The sequence below is a fragment of the Pteropus medius genome, unplaced genomic scaffold (genome assembly GCF_902729225.1).
Source record: "Pteropus medius unplaced genomic scaffold, Ma_sr-lr_union100, whole genome shotgun sequence".
Classification (NCBI taxonomy): domain Eukaryota; kingdom Metazoa; phylum Chordata; class Mammalia; order Chiroptera; family Pteropodidae; genus Pteropus; species Pteropus medius.
This window is the reverse complement of record NW_024343579.1, coordinates 241544-256206: the sequence shown is the minus strand read 5'-3', so window position 1 is coordinate 256206 and position 14663 is coordinate 241544. Positions and strand designations below refer to the sequence as shown.

The window sequence follows — 14663 nt, the reverse complement described above, 5'->3', positions numbered from 1 at the left end:
AGGACCTTATGCTAAATGAAATAAGCCACTGACAAAGGGACAGATAGTGTGAGATTCTAATTATAATGAGGTCCTTAGAGCAGACAAATTCATAGAGACAAAGTAGAAAGGTGAGTGCTGGGGATGGGGGAACAGGGAGCTGCTGTTCCATGGAGACAGGGTTTCAGTTTGAGAAGATGAAAAAGCTCTGGAGGTGGATGTGGTGATGGCTGCACAGTAATGTGAATGCGCTTAATGCCGCCGAGGTGTACACTTAAAACGGTTAAGATGGTCAAATTTATATATGTGTATATATGTGTGTGTGTGTGTGTGTGTGTGTGTGTGTGTGTGTGTGTGTGTGTGTGTATTATATATAGATAATATGTATGATATATAACCACAATTAAATTTTTAAAAAGAAGGCAATACAATCAATGTTACTCAGAGGTGTTGACATTGACTTGGTCATTTCCTTATTTTAAGTGTTTCCTGCTGGCAGTTTCACAGACCCGGTATTCCTCACTCTCTCTGTGTGGTGATTGCATTGTATCTTCACAAATGTGTTTTCTTTCTCCTTTTTCTTAGTTTATTTGAATCATCAGATTATTTGAAGCTTCTCTTAGAATGCTCATTCTTGAGCTATTTAATTTTAACTTGACATTTTCAATGCTTTCATCCTGTTTGTGTTTGAGATTATCTTTCAATATGAATCTATTGATATCTTCTACAATATCAAAACTTATGAAATACAGTACTACACACATGTCAATTATATCTCAAAACTTGAAAAAAGAAATACAATATTGGACTGTCTTGAGCAAAAACGCTACCCATTACCATCACAAGAGTGAGATTTTGGGGTTCTCAGAGTCACATGGAATTGCTTAAAAGTATATATAGCCAATCATTATTTTGATTCTCAGACTTCCTGACATTTCTGAACAATGGGAAAAACTATTTTTACACTTGTGGAGAAAATGGCAGTCATGCGGTGCTTTATGAGCTGCTAATTGGTAGTCCCACGGTGACACTGTACACTTGGTGTGGTGGCCAGGGTTAACCCTGTTATTTATAGGACTAAAAAGTTTGCCAGCCATTTGCTTATCACTGTCGATCCCAGCTATATGAAAGAAAAACCATAAAACAGTCAACATGTAAAAATATAATACACTGAAATTTTGTTCCCTAAGAGTGATGGAAGTCATTTCAATTCAGTGAACATTTTTGAGTGTCTGTTATGTGCCAGGAAGTCAGGCCTTGGGACATACAAGTGAGACATGATTCTTGTCACCAGGCATTTTAAATGACTTTTGAGAGGACTGCGATGCACACTAAAACATTTAATTTCTTTCTTTTCAGCGAGTAGGCCATGGCAATGACAACCATGCGGATGCTGACCGGTCCCCAATATTCCTTCAGTTTATTGATTGTGTTTGGCAAATGACAAGGCAGGTGAGAGATTTCAAGTATATTTCTGACTGATATAGTCTGATTCAAATGTATCTTAAAGTTCAAGGTTAGATAAACTTTCATTTCGTGTTCATTCAAAATGAAGACGTGTGTAAAATATGAGCCCCTCTGTTATTGAATTCATTTTGAATCTATTTAGAAATATAAGAAAATTAGAAACAACCAACTTCGCACCAAAAGTTACTTTTCTTGTGAAAATGGCTTTTGTCAGTCATCCTGTCCCCCAGCCTTGCAGACCGAGGCCCAGCTCCTCAGTCATTTTGCCTTTCTTGCTCCCTTTCTGTCGGTGCAAGGACAGTCTCATGCTGTCCTAGAAATATAAGATCCTGCCAGGTGTTAGAAATGGGGATGAGACTGGAGGCCAACAAGGGGGATTTGACCAGGAAATCCAGGAATCTCCATTCCCCCCACCAACCCGAGGCCACAGCCCCTCCAACCCCAAGATCACTGAGGGAAATGACTGTCCAAGAACCCATGGCAGATAGGAAGCTGCAGAGTATCTTGTCACCACCTGGTGCTTAGTTCGCAAAGCCCAATGCATGGGGTCCTGGTAAGTGAGGCTGTGTGTGGACTCCCCTCCCGTCAGCTAGTCAGGCCCAGAGGGCTTTGGTTCAGAGCAGGCCACAGGCAGGTGCTGTTTTTCCCCTCATCTCCAACATCCAAGCCCGAGTCTGGAGACTTACTCTCATGATGGGAGATCGTGCCAGAGAAACGGACCCGGAATCAGAGAGAGAGAGATGGAGCCAGACGCAGAAAGGCAGAGACACAGGGAGAGAGGGCGGGTAATGGGGGTGTGTGGAGAGAGAGAGACAGAGAAGTTTCCCAAGTGCCTGCTGCCCAGCCCGGTTGAGGGTGGGGTTGTGGGGGAAGGAGAACGAGAAGATAGGAACCATGTCTAGGCGCTCTCCTTCCTGTTGGTCTGGAGCTCTGGTCATGGTGGCCTCAGTCATGTGAAGGGGACCAGCCGGAAAGACCTGCTGGTGACTAGCGTGACTCCACGAACAGCCATGGCACTCATGAGCACTCTTCCTGGCTGCCTTCTGATCACCCTGGGGCCTTTTCAAAGGATGTCTACCGCCCCCACCCCAGAAAGTCTGTGAAATACCAGTCCCATTTCCCTCACTGTCAGCCTGTGTTACCGATGGGAGTGTGTGTTGAGAAGAAAAAGGCTGAGAACCACCATGCCGCCTGTGTCTCCTCTCCATCTCAACTGAGGCTTCTCCTTGAGGGTCACTGGAGGACCAGCAGTCACAGCTCTCTGCCTGGCATGCACACTGTCAGCACCTGGAAACTTAAAAGTTCACATGCTTGGGCCTGTTTCTGGGGACCCTTCTTCTTACAGGCCTGGGTATGTAGTTCCTTAAAGCTCCCCAGGTGGTTCTGATGTGCATGTGAATTAGAGGATCAGTAATCTAGATCAGTGGTCCCCAAGCTTTTTGGCACCAGGGACCGGTGCTCCTATGAGAATCTAACGCCTGATGATCTGAGGCGGAGCTGAGGTGATGATGCTAGCGCTGGGGAGCGGCTGCAAATACAGATGAAGCTTTGGCCGCTCTCCTCCTGCTGTGTGGCCTAGTTCTTAACAGGCCATAGATAGTACCAGTCCACGGACTGGGGGTTGGGGACCCCTGGTCTAGATCATGGCCCCAAGTGCAGACCAGGTTCCAGTAGGCTCAGCTTCCCCTGGGAATTGTTAGAGATGCAAATTGTCAGGCTCTACGCTGGACCTGCTGACATGAGGATCTTATGAAAATGCAGATTCTGATCCATAAGTCTGGAGCCAAGACCGAGCCAGAGAGCCTGCATTTCTAACAAGCTCCCAGGTCATGCTGCTGGTCCACAGATTACATTTGCAGTACCAAGGGACTCAAGAGCACAGATGTATCTTCAGAAATAAGGACAAAAGTTGGGGGGTGGTTCTAAGTAGCTGAAGTGACTTCCCAGAGTCCTCGGGCCTCCCTTATAGCCCACTCTTACTTTTTAGATTAGCTGCCAAGCTGATTGGGCTCAACCATCATGAGTATCAGGTCACAGCTGACTGAAAGCAGCTGGTCTTAGAGGTAGGCACCTTTGTATAAGTGGCAGGTAACAGGGAACACTTACCTAAAAGACATGGAGGCTGGCTAGAAGCCTCACTGTTTTGTGTGCCATGCATTTCTTGCCGTTCATATCGACACTGAGCCAGTAACAAAATTCAATGACAGTTACATTCAGATTAAATGATGGCTACATTCAGGTTAAGACAAAGTATAAATCCATCTTAGAAAAGCTTCATAAAAACGTTGAACACAAAAATAATTCTGATGCTTCTGAAGGGATAAGCAGTATTTTCGTGGACGTGAAGTAGCTTATTCCTCCAAAACATGGGTGCGTTTTTAACACCTTCAAGCTGGCTACTTTTCATGTTGATTAGTGCATATTTTCATGTCTAATTATATAATTTTGTAGTATTTATTGGTTTTTTAAGAAAGAAAATAAGGGGTTTGGATTAGAATTCAGATGCCTCTCACAGCCCTAAGATTCTGTCCATGTACTGGACACAATTATTTAAAAATAATGTCAATGCATTAGAAGCAGAAACATGAATGATCAGTCTTTAACTCTCAATTATCAATTAAGTCACAAGTGAATGAGACATAGCTTGTTAGAAGAGATGTGTTAATTAACAAGATTTAACTTATTTTTAGGTTGCCTACTGCTAAATTAAGTAAGCTAAGTCAGTGTGAAGTTGTCAGAAATCTCAGAATAAAATGAACTAGTCTCTGCACAAATTGATATAAAAGGAACAAAGGGAAAAAGTAATCGAGAGATCCTTTAGAAAAGAGTCTCAAAGATATTCTATAGCAGCCATACTTTAATAGACTCTTTACCCTTTGGGATAAGTTTAATAAGTTGGTATTTTTTTGTCCCTCGAGGTACAGAGTTTCATTATGGATTTCTGTGGAGTGTTTGAAACTATTTAGGTAAATGGTACAATTTCCAGGTAAAGAGACCCAAACAAACTATAAATTACAGAGATTTAATCTTTCGTTTGTATTGCTCTACCTGTTGTCGCTTGCCCTAACGAAATGTTTTCTGAGTTGAATTTAATGTCACAGTGCCCTTTGAATGCGAATAACATTCCTGACCCAACGGTGAGTAGATGGAGCCCTTGTGTCCCAGGGTCACAGGTGCTGATGGCCTTGAGCTGACCCCCGCCTCCCCTCACCTCCCATATCTGGTGCCCACTAGGCCAGAATTAAGGCACATGGTCAGTGGCGCTAGAATGCCAGCTGAGCTCCCAGATACAGAGCGCAGGCCAGGGTCTAGAATGAAGACTCACACGACTTCAAAAATACATCAATAAAAGCTTTGCTGTCCTGTTAGTAAACATATATTTTTAAGTATTTGAAAAGAATTTGTAGATTTTTCCATTCCTATCCTTAATAAAGCTTCCATATACACAAATGTTATATGCTCGCTTAAAATTAATACATTTAATGCTGCCAGTAATTTATGGACAGGGCATAACTAAGCTGCATAGAAAAATACTAGGAAAGTGGATATAATTATTCAGGCTTTTAAAGATAGCCATTTGGAATGTGAGGCCATTGTCAAGAGTTATAACGGACAATCTTAAAGGCTCTGAGAGAGGAGTAACCAGTCCCTATCTTTAGCATTTCAGCCAGATTTAGTTAATCTAATCTAGTTTCCAGAGGTTTCTGAAGAGGCATTCTGATGGGCCTCTTCGGAACAGACTTGTGCGTTTCTATGAGAGCAATCCTTAAGATGGAGAGAGAAGCAGATCTTAGTCCAGGGTAGCTGAGCAGAATTCCTCCAGTTGGATAATCTAATAGCCTGGTGAAGAAAATAATTTCATTTGGAGTTTGGACAGTCCTGGGGTGGCCTTTGTTTCTCCCTTTTTTTTTTCTTTCTTTTTTTTTTTTTTTTTTTTGAGTCAAAATGAAAGTTTATTAGAAAAGGGATAACATTCCACAGACAGAGTGTGTTCTCCTCTCAGAGGCAGAAAGTGAGAAGGACAGTGCAAGAGACACAGAGACAGAGTAAAGGGACTGAGAGGGACTGAGAGGGACAGAGACAACAGAGACTAGGACAGTGAGAGAGACAGAGAAAAAGGCACTGAGAGGGACCGGCTTTCGTTTCTAATTGAGAAGCTTGTCCGTGGATTAGCAAAATAATTTAAGCTAAAAAAAATTTGCCTGGCAGTGACCCTAGTTGTCACTGTAGACATGACAAGATTAGTCACGATAGTGTGCAAACATCACTGATTAGGGAATAGATCTTTAAAGTAAACTGACAAGTAAAAATATGCCGGGCAGTTCTATTTAGTTGTGTTCTAATTAGCTTTGTTTCAGTCAGTAGATGATAAATATTTTCCTATGTTTTCAAGTAGAATTCTGGCACAGGGTAGGACCCCATGCCTGCTGCTAGGATCATTATTATAATTTCCAGATTGTCTGCTCATGGCTACCAAGTGCCAGCTACTGGCTAGATTCTCCTGGCAATGGAAGAGTCTTTGCTGGAATTCTCCAAGACCCCATTAAGGATCGCCCAAAACAACAGTTGAGATAATGATGTGATTTTCTTCCTTATTCCGTTAATATGGTGAATGACAGTAATTGAATTTTTTGTAACATTATTGATTTTCAAATGTTGAACCAGCCTTTCGTCCCAAGATTAAACCCACATGGTTGTATTGCGGGACCCTTATTATGTAGTGCCAGGTTCAATTTGCCTATATATTGGTAAAGATTTAGGGGTGTATGTTCACGGAGTTGTCTCTGTGGGGAGGTTTGTGAGTTGTTTCTTTAATGGATATAGATTTTCTATTTTGCTTAAGTCGCTGTTGGTATATGCTGTGCCTATGGTCCACTCCCCTTCTCTGTGGCTCGGAACGTGCCTCCAGGCAGAAAGTTGAGACAACAGTAGGGCTCACCTCCTTGTTTCCTTTCTCTTGGGTGTCACAGTCCCATGTTGCCTGTCGCCAGTTTCTGAAAACACCTGTCTCATGTATTCTGTCCAGCTTTCCAGTTGTTCCTGGCAGAAGGGCGAATGTGGGCTTTGTTCTGCCATTATGACCAGAAATGGAGCTCCATAAGCTTTTTCAGGCATCAAAGAGAATGGCAATTTTTGTTGCTTTAAGTTCAGCAAGATCTATAAGCTTGGACTCGAAACTATAGATAAATGGGCTCCGTCTCCCTTTTAATCTTCGACTATAATCCCAATTGCAGTTTAGCTGTCCTTCACAAAATATTGGAACCACTGTTTTCTTTTTATTTTTATGAGATTTATTGGGGCGACATTGGTTAATAAAATTATGTAGGTTTCAAGTGTACAATAATACGTCATATGTATATTGTATCGTGTTCACCACCCAATGTTAAATTTCTGCTCCTCACCGTAAATCAGAAATTGAACTTTAACCTTATTTCTCTCTCCATTTAAGTTTCCTTCAGCGTTCGAGTTTAATGAACTATTCTTGATTACAATCTTGGATCACCTTTATAGCTGTCTCTTTGGGACTTTTTTGTGCAACTGTGAACAGCAGCGATTCAAAGAGGTAAGTACGTTATATCCTATCCATTGCTTTCCTGATTGTTCGGGTGCCTTTCCCTAAGTGCCATTGTAGAACGAGGGCTGAATGGAGAGGAGATTTGGGTCTAGCCCTGCTGCTGTCTGTAGATGGAGAGGTTGTGCTGGATGCATGCCTGGGATCAGCACCCCAGTGCAGCTGTCTGATCTTCCTTGTCTGATCCAAGCCCCTCACTTTGTGGGGGTCAGGGGGTTGGGACAGCGAGCCCATGGCTCTCTGAGGTCTGTAGGGTCAGTACTAGATCCTGGACCCCCTAACTCCAGGCTCGTGTACTTTCCACCGCACCAACTCCAAGATGAGAAGACTTGCTTGTCATTCTCTGTGCTATTGGGCAGAGGGCACTTGGAGATCTGGGAAAATGGTGTCTGTAAATGAGCCACAAACCTCCCTCTGGATATGGCGAGCTAAACTTTCTTCTCCATCAAGCTGGTAGAGCAGTGGCTACTGAGCTGCAGAGTCACATCTCAGCTCTTCTTCCTTTGGAATAAAAGAAATGATCGAAAGTGAGGAACTGTTGGGGAAAGGCAGATTAAAGAGCATCCTCTGGGTAACAGAAGAATACTAAGGCCTGTGGGAGAAGTGTATTAGAACATTATAGAACACAGGAAGAGACAGTAGGTCACCAGCACCTCCTCCCTCTCTCTCAGCCTCCCCACAGCTGAGTGCCCCTCATTCTGCGCCACTCCCCTCTGGCTCTCCCCCACCTCACTGGCCTCCCCTGCTCAGTCTCTTCCCTTTTTTATTAAAATTAGTGGGGTGACATTGGTTAATGAAGTCATAAAGGTTTCAAGTATACAATTCAATAATATGTCATATGTGTATTACATTGTGTGTTCACCACCCAAAGTTAAATTTCCTTCCATCGCCATATATTTAACCTCCTTTACTCTTACCTACCTCCCCTCCTCCCCACTTTCCCTCTGGTAAACCACTAAACTGTTGTCTGTGTCTATGAGTTTTTGTTTTTCTTGTTCATTTGTTGCTGTTTTATATCCCACATGAGTGAAATCATATGGTTCTCAACTATTTCTGACTTATTTCACTTAGCGTGACAATCTCAAGATCCATCCATGTTGTCACAAATAACAGTATTTCATCTTTTCTTACTGCCAAGTAATATTCCGTCGTATATATGTACCACAGCTTCTTTATCCAAACTTTTATCGTAGGACACTTCGGTTGCTTCCATGTCCTGCCCATTGTGAATAATGCTGCTATGAACATCGGAGTGCACATGTGTTTGCGGATAAATGTTTTCAAGTTTTGTGGGTAGATACCTAGAACAGGGATTATTGGGTCATATGGTAATTCTATTCTTAATTTTTTGAGGAAACTCCATCCTGTATTCCAGTTTACATTTCCACCAGCAGTTTGAGGGTTCCCTTTTCCCCACAACCTCTCCAACATTTGTTATTACTTGTTCTGTCGATGACGGCCATTCTGACAGGTGTGAGGTGGTATCTCATTGTGGTTTTGATTTGCATTTCCCTAATAGCTGGTGAAGTTGAGCATTTTTCATGTCTGTTGGCCATTTGTATGTCTTCTTGGGAGAAGTGTCTGTTCAGGTCCTCTGACCATTTTTTAATTAGTTGGATTTTTTTTTTTTGAGTTGTAGGACTTCTTCGTATATTGGATCTTAGCCCTTATCAGAAGTGTCGTTTGCAAATATCTTCTCCCATTCAGATGGTTGTCTCTTTGTTTCGTTGATGGTTTCTTTTGCTGTTCAGAAGCTTTTTAGTTTGATGTAGTCCCATTCATTTATTTTAGCTCTTCCTCACCTTTGAGGTCAACTTTATGACCTCTCTAACCCAAGGACCATGAGTTCAGTATCGATGTTTTCTTCTACGCAATTTATCATTTCAGGTCTTATATCTAGGTCTTTGATCCACTTTGAGTTAATTTGGGTGTATGGTGACTGATAGCAGTCTAGTTTCATTATTTGCATGTGGCTTTCCAATTTTCCCAGCACCATTTATTAAAGAAGCTTTCCTTTCTCTGTTGTATGTTTTTGGCTCCTTTGTCGAAAATTATTTGCACATATATACAGGGGTTTATTTCTGGAATCTCACTTCCGTTCCATTGGTCTGTCTCTTTTTCTGCCAATACCATGCTGTTTTGATTATTGTCGCTTTGTAGTATGATTTGAAGTCAGGCAGAATGACGCCTCTAGCTTTGTTCTTTTTTCTCAGGATTGCTTTGGCTATTTGGGGTCTTTTGTGCCTCCATACAAATCTGATTTTTGTTCTATTTCTTTAAAAAAAAATGATGCCATTGGGATTTTGATGGAGACTGCATTAAATCTGTATGTTGCTTTGGATAATACAGCGATTTTAACTACGTTGCTGCTTCAAATTCATGAACATGGAATATCTTTCCATTTCCTTGTGTCTTCTTCAATTTCTTTTAGTTTTCAGTGTATAGGTCCTTCATATGCTTCATTAGGTTTATTTTTAGGTATTTTTTGTTGCAATTTTTATCCAGTTCTTTTTCTGAAAATTGTTAGTATAGGAATGCTGTGGATTTTTGTACGTTATTTTGTATCCTGAAGCTTTGTTTATTGTTTCTAATAGTCTTTTAGTGGAGTCTTTAGGGTTTTCTCTATAATCATGTCATTTGCAAAAAGTGACAGTTTGACTTCTTCATTCCCAATTTGGATGCCTTTCATTTCTTTCTCTTGCCTGATTGCACTTGCTAGGACTTCCAACACTATATTGGATCATAATGGTAATAGCGGACAGCCTTGTCTTGTTCCTGATCTTGGAGGAAAGGTTTTTAGTTTTTCAGCATTAAGTATAATGTTAGCTAAGAATTTGTCATATATGGCCTTCGTTATGTTGAGGTACTTTCCTTTTATACCCATTATCTTAAGTGTTTCAGTCATAAATGATGCCGTATCTTGTCAAATGTTCTTTCTGCATCTATTGATAAGATCATATGATTTTTATCATTTCGTTTATGTGGTGTATCATGTTAATCGATTTACGTATGTTAAAGCATCACTGTGCTCCTGGAATGAACCCCACGTAGTCACGATGTATAATCTTTTTAATGTATTGTTGTATTTGATTTATTGTATTTTGTTTAGGACTTTTGCATCTGTATTCATCAGAGATATTGGTCTACAGTTTTCTTTGTGTTATTCTTACCAGGTTTTGGTATCAGGGTAAGGTTGGCCTCATAAAATGAGTTAGGAAGTATTACCTCTTCAATTTTTTGGAAAGTTTGAGAAGAATATGTATGAAATCTTTTTTGAATGTTTGGTAGAATTCACTGGTGAAGCCATCTGGTCCTGGACTTTTACTCTTTGGGAGGTTTTTGATGGTTTTTCAATTTCCATACTGTCGATCAGTCTATTTAGATCTTCTAGTTCTTCATGATTCAGTCTAGGAAGGTTGTAGCTTTCTAAGAACTTGTCCATTTCTCCTAGGTTATTAAATTTGGTATTGTATAATTTTTCATAGTATTCTTGTATGATCCTTTGTATTTCAGTAGTATCTTTCATTTCTTTTTGTTCATTTGTATCCTTTCTCTTTTTTCCTTAGTTTAGCCAGGAGTTTGTCAATTTTATTTATCTCAACCAGCTCTTCGTTGCATTACTTTTTCCTATTTTTGTTCTCAATTTCATTATATTCTCTAATTTTTATTATTTCATTCCTTCTGACTTTGGGCTTCATTTGTTCTTTTTCTAGTTTTTTAAAGATGTTAGGTTGTTTTGGGGGGATTATTTTATTTCTTGATAGGTCTGTAATGATATGAACTCTCTCTCCTCTTATTACCACTTTTGCTGTGTCTCAAAAGCTTTGATTTGTTGTAATTTTCTCATTTGTTTCAATGTATCCCTTGATCTCTCCTTTTCTTCTATGACCCAGTCGTTCCTTAGTAGCATGTTGTTTAATCTCCATGTATTTGCGGTTCTTCCCACTTTCTTTTTACAATCGATCCCCAGTTTCAAAGTATTATGGTTAGAAAACATGCTTGGTATCATTTCAATCTTCTTAAATTTGTTGAGGCTGCTTTTGTGTCCCAGCATATGGTCTATCCTTGAGAATGTTCCATGTGTAGTAGAAAAGAATGTATAGCTGCTGTTTTGGGATGAAGAGCTCTGTAAAAATCGATAAGGTCCAGTTGGTCTAATGTGTCATTTAAGGATATTTCCATATCGATTTTCTGTTTGGATGATCTGTCTATAGCTGACAGTGGGATATTTAGGTACCCCCTTGTAATTGTGTTTTTGTCAGTTTCTCCCTTTATTTTGTTGCTCCCTGATCGGGAGCATATATGTTGACAAGTGTTATGTCTCCTTGGCGTACTGTCCCCTTTATCATGAAACGTCCATCTTTGTCTCGTTACTTTTTGTATCTTGAAGGCTCTTTCTTTAGATATAAGTATGGCTACACCGGCTTTTCTCTGGATGCCATTTGCTTGGAGTATTGTTTTCCATCCTTTCACATTGAGTCTGTATTTGTTTTTGCAGCTGAGATGTGTCTCTTGAAGGCAGCACATGGTCAGGCTTTGTTTTTTGATCTATCCTGCTACTCCGTGCCTTTTAATTAGTTCAGCCTATTTACATTTAGGGTGATTATTGATATATGTGGACTTCCTGTAGCCAATTTATCTTTTGTTTTCTGGTAGATTACTGTCTGCATTGTTTTTTTCTTTTTCTTTTCTTTTTGTCCTTATGTTTCTGTAATTTTGGTGTTTTATGGTTTTCCCCTCTCTTGGTTTGTATGTCTCAGTTCTGGATTTTTGTGTGTGTAGTCACCATTAAGTTTATGTAAAGGAAAGTTTCATATATACAGTAGTCCTTTTTCTCCATTCCCCTTTGCAGATTCAGATCTTTATTCCTTCCCCTTTTGTTTTTGTCATTTCAAATTACCCCTATTTATGCTGTATGTTCATTTCTAGATTGCAGTAGTTGTCTTCTTAGTTTTTTTTGACCTTTAACCATTATGTAATATTTAAGCTTATAATATCCTGTTCTTAATAAGAGTTGCACTTTCCTGTTTCTGTATGCCTGTTAGTCATCTTACCCATAGTTATGTATTTTTTTTGTCCTTTTGTTTCAGGTACAATTACCCCTTCAGTATTTCCTGTAATTTAGGCCTTTTGGTGGAAAATCCTCTCAGCTTTTATATGTCTGAAAAGGTCTTTATTTCTCCTTCATATCTAAAGGAGAACTTTGTTGGATATGTTATTCTTGGCTGGTAATTTCTCTCTTTCAATACTATGACTATGTGGTTCCACTACCTCCTAGTTTGTGAAGTTTGTGCTGAAAGGTCCAATGATAGTCTAATGAGTTTTCCTTTATAGGTTACTGTTTTATTTTCTCTGGCTGCCTTGAGAATTCTTTGTCATTAATTCTTGACAATTTTAATATGTGTCTTAGAGAAGGCCTTTTTGTGTTGAGATAATTAGGCGTTCCGTTTGCTTCATGGATTTGAGGATCCAGTTCTTTCCATAGGTTTGGGAAATTCTTCTCAACTATTTGTTTGAATATGCTCTGTTCCCTTTTCTCTCTTTTCTCCTTCTGGTATACCCATTATTGTTTCTTTTTCTGATGGTGTCAGATAGTAAAATCTTTTATTTTTTTTCACTCTCAAGCCTCTCTTCTTCCATCTGAATTGTTTCCAGATTTCTGTCTTCGATATCACTAATTCTTTCCTCCGTCTGGTTATCTCTATTTCCTAGGCTTGCTATTTTATTCTTAATCTCTTTTAATGAGTTCTTCATGTGCACAAGGTCTATTGGCTCTTTTTTGTAGTTTCAGTCTCCTTGGTCATATATTCCTGTTGTTCATTCATCTTTGTCTCTAATTTCATTGAACTGTTGATCAGAACTTTCTTGCATCTCATTTTTTCAGAAGTGCAATCTTCAATTGTCTGTCATTTAAATCTCATATTTCTCTATCTTTAAGCTTATTTTCTGGAGATTCTTCATTTTCTTTCTGAGCTGCCTTGTCACCTTGTTTGTTCATGGTGTCGATGGACTATTTCTCCGCCTGGGCATTAATGGGAATGTACCCTGATTTTCTTCTTTGAACAGAAAATTTATTATATAGTGATCTCTCTTTAGCAAGTTGATAAGAAGAGGCTTTTCTTTTGATTTCCCTTAGGTGGCGCCCAAGCCTCCTAGATCTCTGCGCTGAGGTTAAAAATACCCTTTGTTCTCTGGGGAGGTGTTTGTCTCCCTCTGTGACGAGATTTCTTCAGTCCCTGGGCTCTACCCCATGAGAGAATGTGAAGTGCAGTGGGAGTCCGGGCCACTGAAAAGGCCTTGAAGTCCCAGTACTCTGCTCCAACTGCCAGTTGCAATGCTCCACTGCTTCCTTCTGAAACGGCTGGTGGGTTGGGTTGGGAGACGCCAGCAGTATGTCTGTGGCTATTTTCTCTCCAGTAATGCTGGCCCTCAAGCTTTGGCTGCCTTGTTTCTATATCTCCACCCATTACTGGGACCAGCTGCAGTGTGTTTCAGTTCTTTTTGCTGCAGCTTCCCCTGGGGCTCAGTGCTAGCTCTGGGGGGGGGCGTGCATTCTAGGATGGTGGAGGGAGGCGGACAGGCTCTGTGACTCTGCTTTCTGTCTGGCAATGGTGGTTGCTAAGACATAGCTGTTGCCCCTCTGCATTTGGTCTCTGCCCTGCTCTGTGCCCTGATCACTGGGCTGTGCCATGTGGAATATGCTGATCACTCAGGCAGGACTATTCGGGCTTCAGAAAGTGAGAACTGCCACCTAACACCCTCTCCCTGCATTTTGCAGGGACCTCTGAGCTGTGTCTGCAGCATCAGTCTCCAGCATTGTCCCACTCCCCTCCCTTTCCTCCTCCCTTTCTCGCCAGATTTGCCCTCCTTCAGATTCTCTGATGCACAGATCTCTCAGACATGTCTGTGTACTAGGCTGGGTATTATCTGTTGTCTGTTGGACTGTAGTTGTTCGGTTTATTGTAATTTTAAGGGGAGAGATCGGGGAGATCCTTCACACTGCCATGCTTCTGACCCAATTTCCTCCCTTTTAACCCATCTCTAACTTGGAGTCACCTGGGCCCAGTCCTCGGTCCTCTTCTCGCCTTAAACTCTGTGTTCTCTCTCTAGGTGATTTCATCTGTCTTAGGGCTCTAAATTCCATCTGGCTCCTCCTCTGTTCTTCCAAATCTCAGTAAATGGCACCTCTGCCCATTGAGATGCTGAGGCCAAATACGTAGGGGTCTTCTTCAATTCCTCTCTCGTCATCACCGCAGCTGCCACATCCAATCCATCGGCGAGTACTGCTGGGCCTGTCTCCCAAATACATTCTTCATGTGGCCACTTCTCACTGCTTCATAGCTATAAGCCTAGAAATGGACCTCACGCCCCCTGTCTCTGATCTCTAGCAGTCCTCTCTAAACATGGCACCCAGGCAGGACTCCCAAGCTTCAGTCCTGCCACGTGCATCTCCCCTGCTCGAAACTTCCTCATGGCTTCCTACTGTGATCAGGATAAAACCCACATTCCTGCGGGCTCAGTGTGACAGGGCCCTGTCAACCTCTTAATTAAAAAAACTGGTGAATTTTATGGTATGCGATATATGTCAATAAGCCATTTTTAAAAATCAACAGAAGAATGAAGGTCATATGTAGAATTTAAACCC

The 14663-nt window shown here is 41.0% G+C and overlaps 2 protein-coding genes across 6 annotated transcripts in view; one reads left to right on the top strand and one right to left on the bottom strand.

Annotated features, from left to right (window-relative positions):
• MTMR1 (myotubularin related protein 1) overlaps window positions 1-14663 on the top strand; it is a 66291-nt gene that overhangs the window by 42150 nt on the left and 9478 nt on the right. For all 3 annotated transcript variants that reach the window (XM_039867579.1, XM_039867580.1, XM_039867581.1), the window contains 2 exons: window positions 1339-1431; window positions 6896-7009. In XM_039867579.1, coding sequence (XP_039723513.1) covers window positions 1339-1431; window positions 6896-7009 — 207 coding nt within the window. The remainder of the gene's footprint in view (window positions 1-1338; window positions 1432-6895; window positions 7010-14663) is intronic.
• CD99L2 (CD99 molecule like 2) overlaps window positions 5596-14663 on the bottom strand; it is a 112660-nt gene continuing 103592 nt past the window's right edge. For all 3 annotated transcript variants that reach the window (XM_039867582.1, XM_039867583.1, XM_039867584.1), the window contains one exon: window positions 5596-7519. Coding sequence is in view for 2 of the 3 variants with exons in the window: in XM_039867583.1 (XP_039723517.1) it covers window positions 7500-7519 (20 nt within the window). In the remaining variant the exon portion in view is untranslated. The remainder of the gene's footprint in view (window positions 7520-14663) is intronic.